At 38.8% G+C, this 23,175-nt stretch overlaps 1 protein-coding gene across 1 annotated transcript in view; it reads right to left on the bottom strand.

Annotated features, from left to right (window-relative positions):
• The window catches only part of GMDS (GDP-mannose 4,6-dehydratase), a 435,214-nt gene that overhangs the window by 257,384 nt on the left and 154,655 nt on the right, over nt 1-23,175 (bottom strand). The window contains 2 exon segments of the mRNA XM_075705676.1: nt 691-795; nt 1,666-1,858. Coding sequence (XP_075561791.1) covers nt 691-795; nt 1,666-1,858 — 298 coding nt within the window.

The raw sequence follows: 23,175 nt of genomic DNA on the forward strand, positions 1-23,175 counted from the left end.
ACTAAATACCAGTATTAATTGTTCATAAAGTACTGCAAGAGGAAAAGGGATGATTAAGTGGAATTTAAGCTGCATTGCTGTTAAGGGTTAAACAGAAAGGCATTTTAAAGCCATGTGTTAAAAGCCATCTTGTCAGAAAGTATGGGCCATAATCCACAAATTTTTCAAAATATACCAGGCTCTACTTATTAGTCTTATGAATTTAGATGGTCTACTATTTCTGCCTTTTGATATCACATTTATACACAAGTAAAAATCTTGAGTACAAGTCACACCTGAAATTGCATCTGTTATGCAGTTGCCCACCTAAACATTTAGAAAACCTGTCTTTTAATGTGTCATTTTAACATTTTACCCTTAACTTGTTATCAAGAGGGAAAGAAAACTCAGGGATATTACGACATTATTGCAGTCTCTCGAGAGCACTGATACACAAAATCAGATACACAAGCTTCCCTTCAGTGTCAGAGGGCTATGTAATGGAATATGATGCTTGAAAGGGAAAGCTGCTGTTCTGCAGGCTCTGAAGACTGCCAGAAGGGCTGCATTAAATGCCATGAGCAGGCTACAAGTCATGACACCCTCCCTACAGAATTTTGGCAAGTTTAAATGAAACCTGTGGATGCATTGTTTCATTTTTTCGGTCAGATGTACGCAAAGTTGGGAACAGTTTCACGTGGATTTTCTAACCTCTCCTGGGGCTCTCGTGATTGAAGAGGATGCCGTTCACAGCAAAAAGATTGTAGGCCTCTCTGAAGTTCACCACAATCCAGTAGGCATAGAGTTTTGCTGCCCCTACAAAAATAATTTTAAAGCATTACGTATATCCACTCTGCTTGTACGCAGCTCAGACAGACACACATACACATCTCTCTCACACACAGGGTGAAGTCCACATTTCAACAGCAGAGTGCATTAGAATTTGATTCATTCCATGTATGTGTCACATTTCATATGGAAAAAATATCCAGCCCAAGAAACAGCAGCTGAATGGGAAAATACTCCTTCTCTGTGCAGCCTCTGAACTGGCCAGGAAGTGTTAGGGCACTTTCTCACTTGTTTTCTTATGCACACTCAAGCATAGCACTTTTTCTTTTACGATATAATTAACACAGCCAGAGCGTGTGAAATATGCCACTGTGGTGACCTCTGCTAATAAAAAAAAAAAAAAAAAATTACTTTGGAGGAATAAAAGCAAAAATCTGGTGCCTTAACACTCAAATTGACTTGAAACTTTATCACCAAAGTCCTCCATGCACATTGCTTTAATAAGTGTTTCAAATTTCATGCGTGTTCATGAAGGAAGGAGTGAGCTCTTGGGAGTTTTTCATTTAGGCAACAAAAAATATGAAACCTTATCACTTCAACAGTATCTCACAACCCTTAGTGAAGGAAGAGCCACCCTTCCCCCACCTCTCTACAAGAGCTCTCCACCTCTGAGCTGAATGAACATGGGCTTGTGAAGTGACATGCTAATTTCCAACCCCCAGGCAATGGCAGCAAATACTTTTTATATAGTAATTCATAAAGGTATGCCTCTCAACATGTCTAGTCACTTTAGCTCTATCATCATTCTAATCTTACACCCAAATGACTTCAGCCCTGAGACATGAGCGGGGAGAACAGACAGACAGACACTACACACACACCATCAGCAGTCCTCACCGTAAGGCGATCTCGGGTAAAAAGGGGTAGTCTCCTTTTGCGGGATTTCTTGCACTTTTCCAAAAAGTTCACTGGTGGAGGCTTGGTAGAACTTCACAGAGTTGATAAGGCCACAGGTCTTAATAGCATCTAGCAGCCGTAAAGTGCCAACCCCATCAACGTCAGCAGTATATTCTGCTAGGTCGAAAGAAATCTTGGGGAGAGAAAGAAATAAAACCCCACCAATTTTACTAGGGGAACCAGAACATGCCGTGATCATGTACAACCAAAGTAATACGTCACTTGTCACAGACCATCTAGACACTTTTGTACAGAGTAGATTCTCAGTTTAGAAAAGTACCCTCAAAGGATTTCTAAGAATAAACAAGTAGCTCCATAAATAGCAGAACCAGAAGACTGGTGTTCCCTGATCTCTCTCTCAGGATTGTTTTCCCATGTGAAGTAACGGGTAAGGGTAAGCCTCCGCACAGTGGCAGCATTATCAGGCTCTCTCTCATCTCCACAGCTGACAATTTTCACGATATTCACTTGGGTTTAATATCTTTGACACACTTGAATTTGGATAAAATTGTCCAAAATATATTTAAAAAAAAAATTAGGTTAGACAGCATGACAGCACAAACATAAATCAAAAAACTCCACAAACTTTAAACAGGGTCCAAAGTTTTGCAGTTTAACCACACATAAAAATGGAGAGAAGACTAGAAATATCTGCTATCAAATGAGGTTCCAACTGTACCTAAGGTGTACCAGAGCTGTGGCTTTTGCACAGAGGTTAGGGGGATGATGAAGTGGGAGAGCAAAGGGTGGAGGTATCCAAAAGAAACCTGACATCTCCTCCAGCTGACATATGCTTCAATGTGTGATAATAAACTAGTGCACACTGCTGGGCCAAGACTCTTCTTTCTCTCCCCACTCCAGTAGTTCTCAATTATCTTTATGATGAGCTTGATTGTGGCATAGGCCACAAGACAATGCTTGAGTCTAAGCTTTCGGAGTGCTTAAAAAATATATTAATTCTATTCTTTGCAGTTACAGAAGAAAACTAAAGACTGGAAAAAGTAAGCTGAAGGTAAGAGTTGTGTTGTGACCACCCCAATCTGCAGGCAAGAGAAAAAACTCTTAGAAAGAAGCTCACTCTGCTTGTTTGGTGGCTACAGGCTGTTTATTTGGATGTGCTGGCAGAGCTCCTGGACTCTGAAGAATTTTCTCCCACCAGTGCCCATCCCAGAGGCATGTTCCTCCTTCCTTCTACATCCTCTCTCCAACCCAGGGCTTTTGCTTCTGTATGACAGTTTTGGAAAAAATGTTCCTTGTTTACCACCAATGTTATAAAAAGGGAGAGGGGAATGGACCTTTAGAGCAATCTCCTCCATCGCCCTGACCCAAGGAAGAATTACTCTACCTATGCCCCCTCTGGTTTGATAATTGACTTTCAGGAATGAGCTCTAGAGTGATAGCAATGTTACAGTCTTTGTATATGATCTTAGCTAGAGGTTAGTGAGACGCTACCCAAGTCAGATAGTACAAATCTATGATTCCCCGCTTTGTTAGTCTTCAGTGATGGGGTAACTACTAATGCAGTAGACAGTAAATGACCATAGCTGGACAAGCTGAGCTATTACAGTGAAATCAGTGAGAAACCTGCCACTTACCAGGTATTTTTTCAGGCTCTCTGCAGATTCAGACAGCCAGCCCTGCAGTCATTTCTCCTTAAGCCACTTTCCCTATTCAGTAACCACTAGAGGTTTAAGGCTTATTTCCACAGCAGATGAAATAAAAATAATTAGATTAATTTGAATTTACACTTATTGTTAATACAGGTATGAAATAATCTAAATTGTGTTACTGTGCTCCAAAACAAAAATGTTCTCACACAGTTTTGATCTGAAATAGCTAATGGTATGAATGAAAACAAACTTTATTTTTTATTTTTTTAACCAAAAGAAAAAAAAAGAAACCTGACACTTTGGCTTGTTAACCTGGTATGACCCAGCTGAAATTGAGCACTGATCTACTGAGAAGTGCTGAGCATTTTTTGTTTTAAGCCATTTGGCACGAAGATGACAGCCACTTAAGGTCTCTCAGCTTTGCTGTCAGAATAACTCTTGGGAAAACATCTTAATGAATAGGCGATACAGTCAATACTGCACTAATAAACATACATTAGTATATTTACCATAAGGCTAGCACCTTCACATATTCACAGTAACATCCCAGCTCTCTAAGTAAAGGCAAAACAGTTACTAATTGTAGCAGAACCATGAATTTACCTATATTAAGGTACTTATTCCAACAAATAATCTGCTAAAAACATCACTCCAAAATGAAAGGTCTTTGCTTACATATTCTACTACAAAGTAAATGGCACATGTAACTGAAGTGGTCTTAAATCAGAGATCCCAGATTATAAAACCTCTTAACCAGAGCGAGCAATAAGCCCATGGCAGCAGCACTGGGAACTGCTCTCCCTGGCTGATGAAGAGACCAGTTTCACAAGAGATGCTTTTCCCTATTGCCTTATGAATGACCTCAATCTTCACCCAGAAAAATCACTCCCTGGGGTGTGAGGTAATTGTGCCTCCACGCTGACCGGGTCTGAGTTTCCCCAAGCAGAAACTGCCAGCTTTGTGCCTGTTTGGTGGTTTTGTAATGTGGACTATTGTTCACCAGGGACAGGACTCAGACCACTAAACTCATTTAATTTTGGAGTGCAGGTTAGACTAGAATGGCATTCATGAAAATAAAAAATGGTTTTATCCACTAAAACCTCCAACACCAAAAATGCTGGACTGTTAAGATACTCTGTGCGGTGTAGGGGCAGTAACATGGCAAATACAGATAAATACACATTGAATTTTAACTTGATTCTACTTCAAAGTTAACAACGTAACAGAGTTTCATAAAATATTCAATTGATTAAGTAGTTACAAATGAAGCAGGGCAGAGCAGGAAAAGGTGCAGAGTTATCCATTACCACATTATTTCCCTCTCCTTATACACGTTATTTTGTGCAAGACCAGCAGGAAGACTGGAGATAAAAAAAAAAAAAAAAATACAGGGACCTCATTAAGAGAGATGTGCAAGAGAGGATTGACATGCATGCATAACACAAAAAAAGACCAGGGTCTGAGTTATAAAACCCAAATACAGAATCAGATTCAATAGATATTACTCATAGAAATAATCTTTACTTGTGCACTAAGCTCAGTGGGACTACCTGAGAGAGTAAAAACTTCATGGAAATTATTGTAAAGGCAAGTGTATGAAGGCTAAAAACAAGCTACACTTTCTGAAAGATTAAACATTTGTCCAGTGGAAGAAAAAGCTTAGGTAATACCTACAGATGAGAGTTTTCAAACAGCCTAATTTATGACAACTATCTTAACTGCCTGAATGAGGAAGCTCGTCTCCCTGTACACCAATAAAGACAGTGGTGAGTCAGGGCAGGAGATGCTCTTGAACATGCTTTGGAGGAACTATTTTGTTAATTTAGTTACCTAGGACAGGTGCTCCATTCTAACCTCAAAAATCCAAAACTACCAGTAATGTCAACTGAGTAGAGAAAGCCATGCAACTAACAACTTTTTTTGAAGACAACACCAGGAGTTTTTGTAACAACTGGAGCAGGGGAAAGAAGCTTCTTTGCCTGGCAGAAACTTTGAACCTGAAAGTTTTCTCAAAGAGCACGGAAGGCATGGATCCAATATTTCTTTGACCTCTTTGGACAGACTTTGTGACAAATGGAAAGCGTGACTTATCAACAAAACAGAAATTGTCTACTTGGAACATGTTAGTCTGAGTGACCTTGGCACTCCCTTCCCATGTACAATGGGGACACCGTGCTTTTGCAGTTGTCATCATTGATCTCTGGAGATACTATGAATGTATATGCTTAAGATGTGTCTATTTATTCCATTTGATAGGTAGTGATAACAGTGTGTCATTAGAAGTGGATAGAACAACAAGGAGACATTTAAATCCTTGGTCAAAAGTACTTCCAGTTCCAGGTTTTCAGGTCCTGAACACCTTGCAGAATTGCCTCAAAGAATACTAAAAAGGAATCTGACTCCTTACGTACATGGGGCTTCTATAGAATGAGTTTCTTCACTGCTGGATTCATCCCTAATATAGTACGTTTCAAATACATTCTTGGGCAAGTAAAAATGTCCACAGCAAGGCTTATCCATAGGACGATAAAATTTTCTTGAGAAAAGCATAGTTTCATTAGTTATAGCATTCCTGGAATCTCAGAACACAGTATGAATGCACTGAACCACATTATGTCTCTTCTTTCACATGGGTCCAAGAATTACAATCAGTTTTGTGAACTGGTTTCTACCTTTCAAATTTGAACTCTTGTTCCTCCCTCCCATTTCTTTCTTTCTTTATAATTGCCAGATTCAATCTCTACAAGAGATTTGAATTTAATAGAGAAATGTTTTAAATATGATGTTTCCCAACTGATCATTCAAAACCAAGCTTAGCAAGGTCTTTAACAAGATTTAAAAGCTTACTGAAAACTATCTAAATGAAAACATATGGGTCTTACCCTCCACAAGAACACATTCCTATCATGTCTATGAGTGCTAAATAGAAGTCTGCAGACTTAACAAGACTTGCTTCTGACCAATGCATTGTCAACAGTGGTGATATTCTGAAAATAAGTATCAATTTAGCACATACACCGGTTTGGCTTTGTGAGATACTTCATCTCTGTTTTGTCATTTGGAACAATCCAACAGATGGGCTGCAATCATATTAACTATTAGCTTTCAACCAAAAATAGCATGTGCTAGCAGAATATGCTTCAATGCCCTACCTAAGGAATATAAGTAATGATTTGAAATTTCATCTCCTTCTTACAGCCTTCTCAGTTTCAGAAGATGGGATTTCTGGAAGGCTGGTGTTATAAGAGGGAAGCTTATGTGAAGCCCCAGGAGGAAACAGGATGATATAAATGTAAATTATTATTCTTTCACTGTAAAAGCAAAGGTGGCTAACTTAACTATAACATTAAAGTAAGCATCTTTGCTCTTTTGAAAAAAATTACAGTAGATTCTTTAGATATATCACAGTAGAAGATATGTATCAGGTCTCTTTAAGCATTGAGAAAGGTTTACACCCGAGAAGCAAATCACTAAGCGGAAAAACTGCTCAGAAATGTTTCAAGTCTCACCAGTTTCACAGCGGTTACTTTTTTGTATTCTTTAAAATCAATGCTGTTGGCTTTGAATATTCAGTGTGCCTTCCACTGCCAATAAAAACCACTGGGATCACTTATATCATCTCAGTAAACAAACTGCTCAACCCCTAGGAACAGGCATGTAAAGCATAACATTCCAGTTGCTAAATCTAATACAGACTATAGGCCAAGCATTCCTATAAAGTCCTAACACTGGAAAAAAGAAAATCCTAGGGATTTTAGGAAATTTAAAGAATTTGGGGGGAGCTGGGTGGTGTCAAGGGGATGGGGAAGAACCTACATATCTACAAAAACGTCAGCTAACCTTCTAGGAGAATATGACAATTCCTCTTCCCCCCAACCCCTTAACTCATAACGAATGCTTAACTCATTGCCCTCTCACCCAATAAAAGAAATAGTTGAAAGATACCAAAATCCCCCAAACAACTATATATTTTTTGTTATATAGAAAAATAATCAATTCAATAGCTCTGAACTGCTTATTATTAAGGAACACTCTTGATACCTTAATGCCCTATTCAACTCCTTAGTTAAATAGAAATTGACTGAAAAAATAATGACTGAAATCCTAGATAAAAGGAATATGCCTTTTGTAGGTTTATCTTCTTTCCTATTTCGTTCCCTGTTCTCTCATTAATAAAACAGAAAAAATAAAGCAATCTGTATAAAATTAGAGTAATTTGACAACATGATTATAAGCAGAGATTTAACAAGGAAAAAGTTTTATAAGTGGAAGCAGAAGTCAACATTTTTTTCCTAAAGCTCATGTTAACCCAATCCATTCACAATATTGCTGCAGTAAGAGAGCTTGGATAACTTGGATTTTCAAGTTACTCATGATGCAAAGGCATAAGCAGTGCAGCTGATAAAAGATGTGCTTCTCTGCCAGGGCTTTCGTTGAGGTCCCAGTGGTTGAGTTCCACTGCAGCTCTATCATACCATCGACTGCAGGCTGAGTGACCAGAGAGACTTCTTGAAGTGGTTAGAAGTTTGGTTTTGACATCAGCAGGCCAGTATTTCACCTTCACCTCTAAGTGCAAAGACCCAAACCAAAGTGGTTGCTGTTTAGGGATCTTAAATGATCCTTCATGATCTTCATGTTCTATAGCCTGCCATAAACCACAACAGACTCTGCGTCAGGGACCAGCTCAATCTTATACAAGTAACCCCAAAGTGGTTTTTATTACACACAAGAAAGAGGAGCTTGAATGTAAAACTGTTCATTGCCTGAAACACACACACGTGCCTTTGCACCATCAAAAGGAGCACAAATAGGGGTAAAGCAGAGTTGAGTTCATTCATGGCTCCCCACTATTCATTTCTCCCAGTATATTGAGACCTGGGAAATGGTGGTGGTGGTGGGGGGGGGGGGGGGGGAGGGGGAGGGCACGGAAAGGGTGGGATGAAGCAGAAGCCTCACAGCAAAAGTCTACTTCTAAGTCTGAAAAAATGACTTGGGATAACAACAGTAGCAAAACCATGCATCGCCTTTTACTACATCCCCAAGGGCCAGGCACTGCAGAATCCAAAAGCAGCTATTACCTTTCAGGTCCATGAGCACTAAAAAGTTAATCAACAGCTCAGTTATACTGCTGTTGCCCACATGAGATATAAGGCTGCTCCTAGACTACCTGAAGTCCCCAACTATCTTTCAGTTGAACTGCCCTGCAGCAGAGTCTTCCCTAACAGGCAGCAACTTTCCTTGTGCAGCTGAAATACTCAGAATTAGGGACAAGAGGCCCCCTAACATACTCCACAGTGTATGTTCATATGACAGCTTCTCATGGTTTGGCATGGGTGAGTTTTCCTTACAACTCTCCCCCAGATTAATTTCAAGTTCTTGATGCAAACTCTCTGTAATAAACTTCAAAGAGAAATAGCTTGGCATTATTAAAACAGGTTTCCTTTTCCCCCTCTTATGAGTAAAAACTACCACTTGCATTTTGTTAGGGGAAAAAGAGGAAAAAAAAAAAACCAATGCAAAGCAGAGAATAAGCATGAAGAAATACTTCCTGAGTATTTAAAGTTTTACATTTATCAGACTAGTAGGGGTTGATAGTTGGATTCATTATACAGTTTCTTTAAAAAGTGACTCCTCCCTGGCAAACTGCAGGTGTGGTTGTACAAATCCAGCTCACGAGATTGTCATGTTCACCTTCGCCTCTAAAGCAGGCCACTGGTATAAGCCTGACCAGTTAAGAGGTATACAAGAACCACTGGCTGCCTATTTTTTTTCAAAATGTTGACATCACAATCCTTAAATTGGAATATCCATTCTCCATTTTAATAAAACCATCTCCTTCATCCTGTACAGTTATCTTGGCTACTGATTATTGATTGAAAGGTGTGTTTTGGGACAGATCTCCAAATAGAGGTCATTTGTAAATCGTTTATTCTTCTGCTTATTGACTAGCTAATTTAGTGGATTAAGATAATTTAACAGACTGGATTAAAAGAGAGTTGCCCAGAGACAGGTCAAAAGGCAATGGACACAGGTTGAAACAAGAAAAATAACAATTAGATATTAGGAAAAAAAAGTTCCCAACATGGGCAGCCTAACACTGAAACAGGTTGTGCAGAGAGGCTGTGGCATCTCCACCCCTTGGAGATACTCAAAACTCAATCAGACATAGCCCTGAGTCACCTGCTATAAGCTGGTCCTGCTTTATGGAAAGAGCTGGTCCAGATGACATTCAGAGATTGCTCCCAAACTAAGTTATTGCACAATTTTAATATGACAGGGAGACAGGATTACAGCAGTGTGTTTCAATGTTCAGACATGTAGCACCATCCAATGAGTAGACAGTGGATGTACAGTGTGCAAGAACAAGGACTAGTTGTGTAGAAAATCAGTGATTTCTACTGGGGGAATGAAGAGTTGTTCACAGCAACTTTTTGGAGGCACGTAGTCCAACTTGCTATTCATCATATCTCCTCCACAGAAGAGCTTCAGATAGAGGAATGCTCAGATCTGATAGTAAGAAAATACCAAAGCGGAGGAGGAGAAGGAGGAGGGATATCACAGAACATGAGATTCAGTATGGCCATAAACCTTTGTCACAAAAATGTAACCTCCCCATTCGTTTTGCTTATCTTCTCATCCATTTGTTATTAATTTGATGGAACAGGGGAGTTGTCAGGGTTATGTGATGCAAGGGATTTATCTTGCAGAACAATCTCCAACCCACTTTTCAAAGTCTTTAGCTTCAAATTACAGAGATTAGAAAAGAAGCTTTCAAAAAAGAAGCATTGATTCTTTATTCCTTTTCAGCATGATTTTGTTCAGGGATAGTTTCAACAATATACATGTTTACCCAAGTTTTTAAGCGCAAGGCACATGCGACAAAGTCAGGATGTGTTTCGATGTTTCAAATTTTGTAGCTTCAATGGCTAGTGACACTTTAATACTCTAAAAGCTTTCTTACATACTGAAGTCCAGCTGTGCCAGAAGCCTTAAAGGCTATTTAGTAGAAAGACAAAAAGGGGCAACTTGCAAAGTCACTAGAGAACATTAAAAGGGAGATGTAAAAAGATAGCCAATTCATTTTGCTTTATACGTACCATGGGAATAGAGAGCTATGAATAAAATGCATGCAGGGAATGCAGTCACTTTGAAAGAAACAGCACCATTTTTACTCACTTTCACATATAAAGAAATTAATTTAAAACATAGAGGTGATTTAAAATTCTAACATGGCAACTAGGTTATAGTATGAATATATATAGTTTTTTACTTTTGATGCTTTTTTTAAAACTTTCATCTTTGTTTCCTTGATGCGTTCAGAACATGTAGAAAGATGTTCTGCGCAGAAGTGATAAAAACATCATCACCAGCAAAAAGAAAGAAAAAACCAAACCAGCCCCACAAAAGCAACAAACCTTCATCGCTTATCTGCTATGATTTTGATAGACTTTCAATGGATGGCAAGATAGATATTGAATTAAAGCAATAATCTACTATGGCACAGCTTTGTTGACAACAGTCTCTCCTCTCTTTGCCTTCCTAGCCAACAAGACTGCAAAACATGACTTAACACAATGGACCCTCCCAAATGTTGATACAACTCCTGTGTTGCCTAGAAGCTAGAATTACCCCAATGCTTTGCAAATGACTACGTTGTCTGACTCTCTTGTAACTCCTACTGATGCATAAGGTAAAATCTCCCCAGGTTTATGGGCCCTGCCAGAAGTCTTGCTTTTTCAACCAGAGAAAAATTCTATCTTTACAGCATTTATTATTTATCACTTAAGAAGATTACTTCCCAGACTGCAATTCCTCATGCCAAATGGCGTTGTTTTAGAAAGCTTAGAAGCAGTTCAAAGAACTGTTTCTCGGGTACCGCCGAAGTACCAAAAATACTCCTCCCTCCATGAGGAAATAAAATAATATTTCATATATTGATTTTTGACAGATTTGAATATGGACTAGGGTCTTTTTTCCTTAAGGGTATTTAATCTGGAAATATTTTTTTTCAAATTCAAGTAAGGACAAATTTAAAACTTGCTATAAAATTGTAAACTTTTTTAAACAAAAAATTTTTTTTTCTTATTTTTTCCCCTGCTCCCCATGCATTACCTACTGATAACTGTCTGACCAGTTATCCAAGTTATATTTGTCATTATTTTGGGTTTGGCTTTCTGTGCTATATCCACGTAGGAACTGAGGTAGCACAGCTGTCATAATAAAAAGATGAGAAAAAACACTGACTGCTAGTTAAGTCCTATAAGTCATTCTGACCAAGCTGCGCACACTCTGAATGAAGCATCTATAGACATACAACACATACTTCACATGAAAACACTTTCTATAATGCTTAACAAAAACTTTTACCTCTTACTCTGTGGAAATCTCTGTAATTTTTCATTTTCTAAAATTAAAAGCATTTTCTCCTCCTCCCAACAACAAGAATTGCTATTTTCTTCCTTACAGCTAACTGGGGGTTGAAAGAGTTTCCCTCCTTCATAGGGATATTGCAAGAAAAAAATTAATTAGATGAATGTGCATGTATTACTTATTAACGGGACCATAAACCCAATTAGACGGACTGCCCATAAATATGCCTGACTCAACCATTCAATTTGAACACTAAGGGTGCAGACACAGCCAAGCCATTGCAAGAAAACAAGTTACTATTTCTCTGTGGAACTGAGGTAACACTATTTGGAAGCATTCTTTAACCGCAGCTAATGCAAGATAAAGCAATTTATCTCAGCTCTCTTTTACTGTCAGCTACTCTAAAATCAAATAACTTAATTCATCACAGCCTAAGAGTGGACAGGTACCTCAGCTTTGACCACACAGTGCAGCTTGTTACGTTGCGGTGGTTCGGTTGTGGCTGAGCTTTCAAAACAGGTAGGAGTTCAGGGAGACAAATGAAAACATGAAGTTTTGAGGAAATAAACAAGCTAGTGCATACATACACACAGACACAGAAAAAATCATGACTTCTTGACTTGGGCACAACTATCTAGGGAACATCCTCTGCCCCGAAGTACCTGGGTGGTGCAGAGCTCAGAGTCCAACACCTGCATCAGTGTGGTAAATGAGACGCAAAGTACTCCCATCTTGGCAGGCAAACAACATCTGCCACCATTCTTGCACTCAGTTTATTCTTAAAATACTAAAGTTGTGTTCTTCACAAAGATACCACCCTTAGAGAAAAGTACTATAAAAACACATCTTCTAAACAAATACCATGACTTCAGAACTATTCCTGGTCCACTCACTCTTCTCTCAGTCCAATTTCTCCCCTCATTCGTCATGGGTACTAAAAGTGATTAGTACAATGTTACACCTCCACAGACCTAGTTCTACTTTCTGGTTTGCCATAAAGCAACCAATAACTACACCAACTCCTGTTTAGCTGGAATGTTGTCAGCATAAATCAGACTTCTATGCAATTAATTTCTGAGGTTTTTGTTCACTTTTACTGCATGTGCATTAAGAATTAAATTGGGATGGCTAATTGGATGGGGCAAGTTTGGATGGATATGTATGTACTGACAGAAGACAGGCTCCCACAGTCGTCATCTTCCCAGTTCCTGCTCCAGTACTCCAGCAGGAATGACTGGGAAAATGAATAAACATACAACAGCAGGTCAAGAAATAAGTCACTGGGGTTTTTTCCAGTTTTCTTTTTTGAACAGGGGAAATAATTGCCTTTTTTCCAATGCATAAGGCCATCTTCTGTGAAATTTCACTCCAAAATCTTAAAAAAAGGTCAATTCCAAAATCAGTCTTGTTTTCTCCACAAAACCAGCAGCATTCTTTTCCTTTTACTTGTTCTTGAGAACAGCTGATACTTAAAAACATTCTTTAAATAAATACAATAGTCTGAGGTTTGTACTTGCCCTGAAAGAAAACCACTGAATCCTTTAAATTTATTAAATTTACAACCAACAAGCAAAAAAACCCCACCCCACCTTGAAATGCTAAAGTGGGTGAACCCTGGTAGATGAGCACTAATACCCTCCCCTGCAGTGCATGTACAGGCACTACATATGATTAATTTTAAAATCAGAGTATTAATAGCATCCACAAATACAGTAGATGATAATGGCTTTGTTGGGAATGATGTAATAAACCTGTAGAAACAGCTTTCTGTAAACTCATGGTAGTAATACCTAATTTTAGCTTTCCATTTCATGCAAGATGGAGATAGCAATAATTACATACCTCAAAGTGGACTGTGATAATTCTTCATCCTGTGAAGGAAGCTACAGGAGTGGAATACACTATTATCACTCCTACCACTAGCACTCAGATTTTAATGTGGTTATAATACTTAAGAAACCCTGAGCCTTACATCATCTCCAGTTGCACCCTTTCAGGGAGAACACTGATGTTTTCTATGTGGCAGTGAGCACTCTGAACTCAAAGGTGATCTCCCTCATAAAACGTTCTACTTAATAACTCATCTGCCTCAGAAGGACGTGGGTGGCTAGCTAGAAAAAAACCTGTGGGATGAATCAGAAAAAAAGACGCGTGTCTTGACAGGTATGTGGGGTTAAGGGGGAAAAGGCCAAGGGACAGAGAGCTTAAAGGGTTGAGACCCTCTGGTTAAACTTTTTTATTATTCTTCCCTTTTCTGAACAAGCAGGATGATGCTCTCAGAAAATAAACCAGTCTGTTAGATTTTATGCTGGCATCCCCTTTGCTTTTACTTTATTCTTATATTTATTATTGACTACTAAAGCCTCTCCTCTACAATTCTTAGAAAATAATGTATAGGCATTAATTTTAAAAGGCAGCTTTGGCACTCTTGAGGCATGGTGATCATAAACCAATGCAGAACATTGCAATTGATTTGTGTACTGTAACCCACAACACTAACCTCAGCCCTGTTTTTCACCTGTCTCTTGGGTTCTGACACAGAGAAAAGGAATAAGAATAATAGCTGCTTTTCACTTGAACATTAAGGTAAACCATTCAGGAAATAGGGATGTGGTAGTCAGCTAATCACATAAAACCAACAAGTTTGGGAGTTTCCCCTCATGCCCCCACAAATACTATATTACTTTAGTCCACCTGACTATGGCCCTGAAATTTTTGTCTCTTGTAGTGCTAGAAGTGACAAGAGACCATATTGACACCTACAAGACAGTGCTCCTCTTCACCTATACTAGAATGTAGCATTCAATGTGCCAGTAAACCCACCCTCAGAGCAGCTTTGAATAAGACTTGACTGGCATATAGAGAACTCCATCAGCTTTCAAAGTGAGTTTTGCAGCCTCAGGATGAGGCATGTTGGAAAAGCAATGTGGAAGACAAGACCAAGTTGCCAAAATGTAGTGAACAAATCATCAGACACGATCAGTGGGAACATCAAATTTCACAAATGAAGTGAAGTCTGTAAAATTGTGTACGGCTGCATTTTAGTTCTAAAAAAAAATGTATAGCTCAGGCACATGCCAAGTCTCTATTGTATGCAAATATTTTATTTCAATTAGCGCTTTTCAATCATACTTTTTCTTTTCTGAATGACTCACAGATATCTCAGTCAAGAAATGGCAAGATCATGCCAGCAGGGTGCTTTATCTCACAGAGAGATAAATGTGGAAGGAAACATGTAAATCTATCTCAGTATTTTTTTCAACCTGTCTTCCCTTGCAAACACATTTTCTCTATGTGCCTGCAAGTCTCTATAACACAGCATACTCACTTTCCATGTCCTTCCAAGCAAGCAGGATTCATAAGAATTTAATTGAAACTAAGGAAATAGTGTTTCCAGAGCTTGTCGATCAGGCAGGGGAAAAAAAAAAAAACCCAAAACCATAACCAAGTTCAGCCTACAAGTTTTATCACACCATATTAAGCCAAAGAAGAGGTTATAATACTAACTTGCTTGCAAATGCACATACGAAAAGAGGGAATCTTTAGGACTTCTACACGCCACTGAGAGAGTCCTGCTGTGCAGGTCATTATGAGCGGTGATTGTCCATGAGGGAGATGTACTGAATAGCTGTGAAGTACGGCTGGATGAAAAACTACTGCAAGTTAAGATCCGTGATTGCACACAACACTGACATAAGCTAAGAATGCTATGTTTCGTGACTGCAGTAGGAGTTTTAGTTAATTTCTAGAGTGCTGACCCTAAGCTGCTTTGGGGCCCTGAGCAGCCTCACCTGGGATACAAGAAGTTCTGTCAAGGAACCGCAAGAATATGGGGAGAAGCATACTGGTGCTGCCTGTTAGCCAGAGAAGCAGAGGAAATTGCAAAAGTGTCATATGGGAGCTTGGAAACATTAGTTAATTTTTGATCCTGCATCATTATATATACCAAAGAACCTGTGCTGGGAAGGCTGAGAGATGTAAATAGTAAATGTTGATGAAGAATGCTATAACTGGTAAAAAATCAAAAAGTTTTGGCATGAAAACAAAACTTAAGCAATTGTTTCACTTTCCCCTCCTATAGATTTTAACACCTCTCATGTTGCAAGAGTGCTCTCTCCACACACATATTTAAGCTGATGTTAACTGCCATTGCATCTGAAAATATGTATTTTTAATACCGGTTAGGTTCTAGGCAGTAATCCCTTTCTCAGAAACTGAAAGATTTAAATGAAGTCATGGTTGCTAAGTGCACTATTCAGCCATATATCATGTTCTCAGAAGTACAAAGAGTACTCAAGGGTGAAGGGTTTTTAGGATAATGTACGATTTCTGCATTAAATACAGAACCGCCATTATATAATTTTAGCATCTTGCCAACATTTTTTTTTTTTTTTTTTTTTTTTTGAACAGGAGGAGGGAGAAATAAGGAGGTTGAATGGAACTAGAACAGTACTGTTTGTACCCTGGTGAATATTAGGGAAATGATAAATGATCCCTAAGCACATGGACTGATTTATGCAATAAAATATAAAATACGGTGGGGTGGAGCCTTCGTGTGAAAATCTCATCCTTGGACAGCTACAAGGTATGAAATGCACCCAAGTGTCTCAAATCCCTCAGGGCTGCAATTAGCTCATGATAACCACACCCTCGAGAGCTGTCTCTTTTGCTCCTCTGTTAAGTGGGAGGAAAAGGAAAGGGAAAGAGGTATATTTCTGGTTATGAAAAACAGAAGATTGATCGTTTACATTAGCGAACCCTTTAAGTGCAAACTGTTAAGAGTTCTCATTTTTTCCTAATCAACAGCATGACTAAAAAGAAGTCATGTCTCATGTCAGTATGATAAAGGAAAAAACAGAGATAAAGAAAAGCCATTAAGACAAATACAAGTCAAAAAAAGCCACATATATACATAAGTCAAACTTGTCAGTAGCTCTCCGTTAATATAGTCATAGGATTAATAAATGCAACAAACAAAATGTGATTAAACCTCATTCTGTAAATGTAAAATAAATTCAGAAGATTCCAATAAACTGTGCTATCCTTAGACCTGCAACATCATTTGACAATCCTACCTGCGTACAAAAACTACATCTTTTTTTTCTACTTGTAGTGATAAAAGATATCATTAGAGAGCACTGAAGTTTTATACTCTCTGTATTCTCTTGTAAAAGTCTGAACTTTTCCTAAAAAACTAAGTGGATAATGCTAGGAAGTGTCTTATTAAGAAAAGTGAGAATTAAACCATTTTACATTTCTGAGCTATACTGGCTATACAGATAATTCTCAGTTTCAGGTAAATAGACTTAGCTAATATATATCCAATTCAAACTACTTGGTATCTCCTTACATCTTCAGTGTATGGAAATGTAGATGCAGACACATTTTTTCATGCTATAAGCTTGCCAAATTTATGGAGAAAATAGCTATTATGCTTGTAAAGTATAACAATGTATCAGCCTAATAACATCTTTACAGGAGATTTTTACCCTGTAGAATGAGGAAATATAAACAATGCATTTTCTTCCTAGGTGAGAGAACACATAGCTACTTGATTCACTTCACTGAAATGATAATATTCACTCTCTGCCAGCAGACAGTAACACTATGCAACACCTTATCACGGGAACTTATAAACATCATATGCAGGTACGAGAACTAATTAGATACCACGCCAAAATTATATAGCAGTCTGATCCTAGGAGTCTTGTATATCCCCAACACTACCCCAAGACTTTAGTTTCCACCAACATTTAATAACCACTAACACTTTTCAAATTATAACTTCCCACAAAATTCTAAATGCAAAACCCATTCAATTAATGTATTTGTATGATATTCAGTATCTGAAAAACTAGTATGCTCATAAAATTGTATGTAAAGATCTTCCAGCACATAGTAGAGCAAATATACACTGCATCTCAGAAGTCTGTTACAAACATTTATTATTTTCTTCCGATCCATGCAAAACTGAAGCTATTTTAAGAACAGATGAGATGCAACAGTTCCTCTAAAACGCACGTCTTACATATTACAAGCTTTAGTTCAGATTAATTCTTTGTCTCTTTAAAATCTGCTAGTTCATCCTTGAAATCTCTCAGCTGAAAATTATGCTGCCTGCATTGGGAATTCTTGCCTAGACTTAAATACATAGGAAAAATCTACGGTTCAAGACAGAGAAAGAGGGGGTTTTAAAACAAAAAGGTTTTAGCTGTCACACTATTTTTCTCACATTTCCCTTCGCTATTCATCAAACCCTTGAATGAAGTCTTTCACTGGAGCTAAACTATGACTCCATGATGTTTCTTTTATTGTTACGAGAGGGGATGACTGCCTTGTCAAGGAGGGGCTGAGCTTTTAAAATGAAATAGGTATTTCCAACACAATGAGTCTACAGTTCATCCATCATCTCTTCACAGCTAAAAGAGGAAAAAAAAAAAAATGCAATGTGCTCCACAGTAAAGATGAACTAAAAATTTCACAGCTGGCAAGTCTGAGGTACTGTTTTCTCAGTAAAGAGGAAGGCCACATACAGATAAACTGATTGACTGCTCACCAATTTGGTTTTTTTTCCCCTCCTCACTTTACTACTTTGGTCTCAAACTTTATTGAAACCTCTAAGTACAGGAATTTGATTTTTATTATTTCTTTTTTCTCTTCAAAACTGTATCAAAATATGCATAAACTTAAAATTGTGGTTTGGAATTTACTTACGATATTCCTTTTTTTTTTTTTGACAAAAGTACTTATCGGAACTTATTATAAAAATACATTTATGATGCATAGAAAAACATTTCAGCTCCCTTTCTTTGCAATCTGAACAAACATTTTTATTTTTGGAACAAAAGACTGCAGGTATTATCTTTGATAACTAGCTCCAGATCTGTTCAGCATGTTGTCCAGAGTGTAAGTCCTCTTGAAAAGTTTACATTCATATGTAATATGCTACAGAACAATAGATCAACAGGCTCAAATTCCTCTAAAATTTCTTATGTGACTTATTCTTTATGTGTCTATATCAGCAGTCTTTTACTGAAAAACAAATGATGTAAATATAAATAACCTCAGCTTAACCAGAGCTAGGTTTGAACCTCAAGTGTATACACAGATACAGCAAAGCTGAGAGGTTGTCCATGGACACAGGCATTCATCCTGGTGAAGCTACTGGTTGGGTCAGGGTCTAAGTTTATGAGACTTCACCTTTTTAAAGAGGAGAAACATGATCACAAAAACGTGGTATGCTCACACATGCTATGGTGATATCACATGATCAAAAAAAGCATAAACACACAAATCTGAGGTGGTTCTATAATTTTAAACTACGACTATAATCTGCCCTCCCAAACCCATTACCCTCCCCCCGAGTTGGAGAAATTAGTAAATCCGGATCCAAAGCCTGGAGCCATTAGATCATGTTTTGGCAGACCTTGATGTTCACAGAGCTGGTTGGGCACACAACCAGCACTATGCATTGACGGGATACTGCCAACCACGTTCCAGAAACGCAGAGCTTCACAGTTGTAAGAATAAGAATCCTGTACATAAATGTGTTATAGAAAACGCGTACAGCTACATGAGCAGTAGGAGTACTTTCTGGAATGTGTGTAACCTCACCATATTAATGCACACACTGAAAAAAACTTAATTGCATGCTGATTAAGTAACTCCCCAACACTAGGCTAAGGAGAACCATCAGCTGCTCAAAATCGCAGCATAAACCCCAGAGAGGTTGGAAATAGGACTATAGAAGGGTTTTATTAATAGGCATGAAAGGGGCAAACTCCACATGACTTTACCCATCCTTGCCTCACAAAACAGTCTTTCCTATTGCTTCATTCAGGTCCCAAGAATTAAAAAAAAAAAAAACAAACCACTGTATTGTTTTACACTAGTCCGCCTTGGCAGCCTGTTGCATTCTGGCTGTAGAAGTGTCTGCTTTCAAATTTTAAGCCCTCACGGCAATTATCCTGCTCTCAGACTAAACCTACAGAGCATATTTCAAAGGAAGTTACATCTAAACAGAGGGAATTCAACAGTGATCAATGTTCACCGGGCCTCAGTGGCAATAAACTATTTACTGCCTTAACCTTTTAAGTTTGCACAACTGAAGCGCTCAAGAGCCCTGTGATGAATTAGCTGAAGTGTTTGCTTGTGAGTCGAGCAGGCGCTGGTTCAAATCATCTGTCCAGCAACACCGTCCGCCTTACAGCCCCTGCAAACAACAGCCGGGTGCTGAAGCGAGTGCCTGCTCATCCTTTCTGCAGTGCCACTGCCCAGCTGTATTTTCTGCCAACTTTTACTACGTCTGCCACCCCTAATGGAGTAATTTTGGAAAACAAAGCGCAACAAAAGCTGGGCATGATCCTCATCATCTTTTTATTACCTGCCTGATTATTACCTTACAGAAGACATAACAGAAAGGACATCAAAGCGCATTCAGCACATTCACTGCTACAGTAGCTGATTTAGATCTGCTACCCTCCTCTTGCAAGATTGCCAAAATAAATTGAAAGGGAAAAAAGAATCACGCCTATTGCATTAGCATCGTTGTCACCAACACTTTCCCACCTCCCCGCTGCTGAAATACAGTAAGAGGAAGTAATCCACTACAGATGGCTGAAGACACCTAAGGCCTGGCAAAGTACTTTTGGAAAGCCTGTCTTTGGAGAAGTTAGTTTTTACAAATTTCAAATGGAATTACTCTGTCTATAACTAAAATGCAAGGCTAGCTCTTTTCTTGAGTTGTTATTGTAATTCTGGGATTATGAGGAAAGGTTTTTAAAACAAGTGAGACCTCTGTAGGTCTTCTATTTTTACAGGTTCAGAAGAATTTGATTTCTGTCACCATTACTTGGAAATAAAACAGGTGATCTCTACCTTGTCTTTTCAGATGAAGCGTCTTAAGATGTGTTTTTCTCTTGTTGTGGTTTAACCCCAGTCAGCAACTAAGCAGCACACAGCCACTCGCTCACTCCCCCTGCCCCGGTGAGATGGGGAGAGAATCGGGAGTAAAAGTGAGAAAACTCCTGGGTTGAGATAAGAACAGTTTAATAATTGAAATAAAGTAAAATAGTAGTAGTAATAATAACAATATAATAATAATAATATACAAAGCAAGTGATGCACGATGCAATTGGTCACCACCAGCCAACCAATGCCCAGCCAGTTCCCGAGCAGTGACTGCTGCCACCCTGGCCAACTCCCCGCAGCTTATATACTGAGCATGACATCATATGGTATGGAATAGCCCTTTGGTCAGTTTGGGTCAACAGTCCTGGCTGTGTCCCCTCCCAGCTTCTCGCTGGCAGGGCAGGAGAAGTTGAAAAGTCCTTGACTAGTGTAAGCAATACCTTAGCAACAACTAAAACATCAGTGCATTATCAACGTTATTCTCATGCTGAAGCCAAAACACAGCACTACACCAGCTACTAGGAAGAAAAATTAACTCTATCCCAGCCAAAACCAGGACACTCTTCAGGTACATAGATTGATGTGAAATCCGTAAGCTAAGCTATTACATATATACACCACAGTTAATTCAAGCTTTAAATAATCTAAGGAAATTAAGAAATAATTTTATGATTTGATTTTCCATATAAAATTTGGAGATATTATTTGCATTTTTCTTTTGTTTTTAAAAGGAGAAGGGTTTTGGGTATGTTGTTTGGTTTTTTGTTTTTTGTTTTTTTTTTTTTGCTAAACACTACTTCAGTGTTTATAATTCTAATGCTTTAGTATGTAGCACACTAGTGTAAGAATCTGGAAGAAAAACCAGAAACGTCAATAACTGCTTAATTTCATATAGAGTAAAACATAAAAAAAACCCATAGCTGGTATTTTTTAATTCTGCAGGTGAGAAAACTGAAAGAAGCATCAGCTATTCTGACTGATACAGACATAAATCCAAGGAAAACATGATTACTAAAGGAGAAGGAACACAATTTTTGTTGCAATTACTAACTGCATAAGTAACAATTATAAACACAGAGCAAATACTAACAATTTTTCTTTTTCTTGTATAAAAAAGTCCTGCATAACACAGGCCATATGACTTCACTCAGTGATTTTTATATCAAGCTGTAAAAATAGCTAGTAGTTATTTATATCTCTTAGGCAGGCATCCAATCTTGATTTAGGGACTGCAAGTAATGGAGAATCACATCCTTTGGTAAGCCACTCAAATGCTAATTGTACTCACTTTTAAAAATTTGCACCTCTTCTCTAGTTTGAATTTGTTTAACTTTAGTTTTCAGCACTGGATCTCCGCATAATTGCCCGTGAGGTTAAGCACCCTGTAATACCAAACATCTTATTCCCTGTGTGAACAGGATCAAATAACTCCTTCCCATTACTTTAATGAGGTAACTCTAGTGGTCTCCTAATGTCATTTAGTGGGAAGGCTGCCTTCCAATCCTAAAAATCACTTTTATCTTTCCTCTGAGTTGTTTTCTATTCTCAACATATTCTGAAAAGCTGAAGACCTGCTATGTATTAGTTTATAGAACCAATATTGACTCCTTATTTCTACTCAATAGTCTCTTGTCAGTGTATCACCCTCACTGTTTTTCTGCCACATCGCTGCCCTGTGAATAGCTCAGCACCTACCGCAGCCTGTAAATTCTTCCGCAGTTTCTACTGTACAGCATACAATTATTTTTTTTCCCCCCTTTTACATAACTAAACTGCTTTCAGAGACAGAAATGCCCACTTCTGCAGAGGATGGAGCCTGGCTAACACATCCGCTGGACCCTAAATGGCTCCTCACAGAGCCACCTTGGGTATCCCTACTCCATATTCCCAAAACCAGGGCGCTGGGCATTGCCAAACCCCAAGGTTAGCCTGTCTCCAGCCATACTCACTGTCTTGAGCAGAGCAGCACAACCCTGCTGTATGCCACAGCGGTACTGTACCTACCAGCGCTGCCAGGCCAAGTACAGCTGTTAGGGCAGAGGTGAGGCTGGCAGTGGTTGCAGGTGTACTGCTGGGAGGAGGAGGAGAAGAGGAGGTGGCAGACGTCATTGCACCGCACTCTGCAGCGCACCAGGAGGCTGCATGAGTGTCATGGTTTAGCCCCAGCCAGCAACTAAGCACCACGCAGCCGCTCGCTCACTCCCCCTGCCCCGATGGGATGGGGGAGAGAATCGGAGGAGTGAGAGAGAGAAACACTCCTGGGTTGAGATAAGAACAGTTTAACAATTGAAATAAAGTTAAATAGTAATGATAATAATAACAATATAATAATGATAATAATAATATACAAAGCAAGTGATGCACAATGCAATTGCTCACCACCCGCTGACTGATACCCAGACAGTTCCCAAGCAGCGATCGCTGCTCCCCGGCCAACCCCCCCCCAGTTTATATGCTGAGCATGATGTCATATGGTATGGAATAGCCCTTTGGCCAGTTTGGATCAACTATTCTGGCTGTGCCCCCTCCCAGTTTCTTGTGCACCTAGCAGAGCATGGGA

This window comes from Pelecanus crispus, chromosome 2, assembly GCF_030463565.1.
Source record: "Pelecanus crispus isolate bPelCri1 chromosome 2, bPelCri1.pri, whole genome shotgun sequence".
Taxonomy (NCBI): domain Eukaryota; kingdom Metazoa; phylum Chordata; class Aves; order Pelecaniformes; family Pelecanidae; genus Pelecanus; species Pelecanus crispus.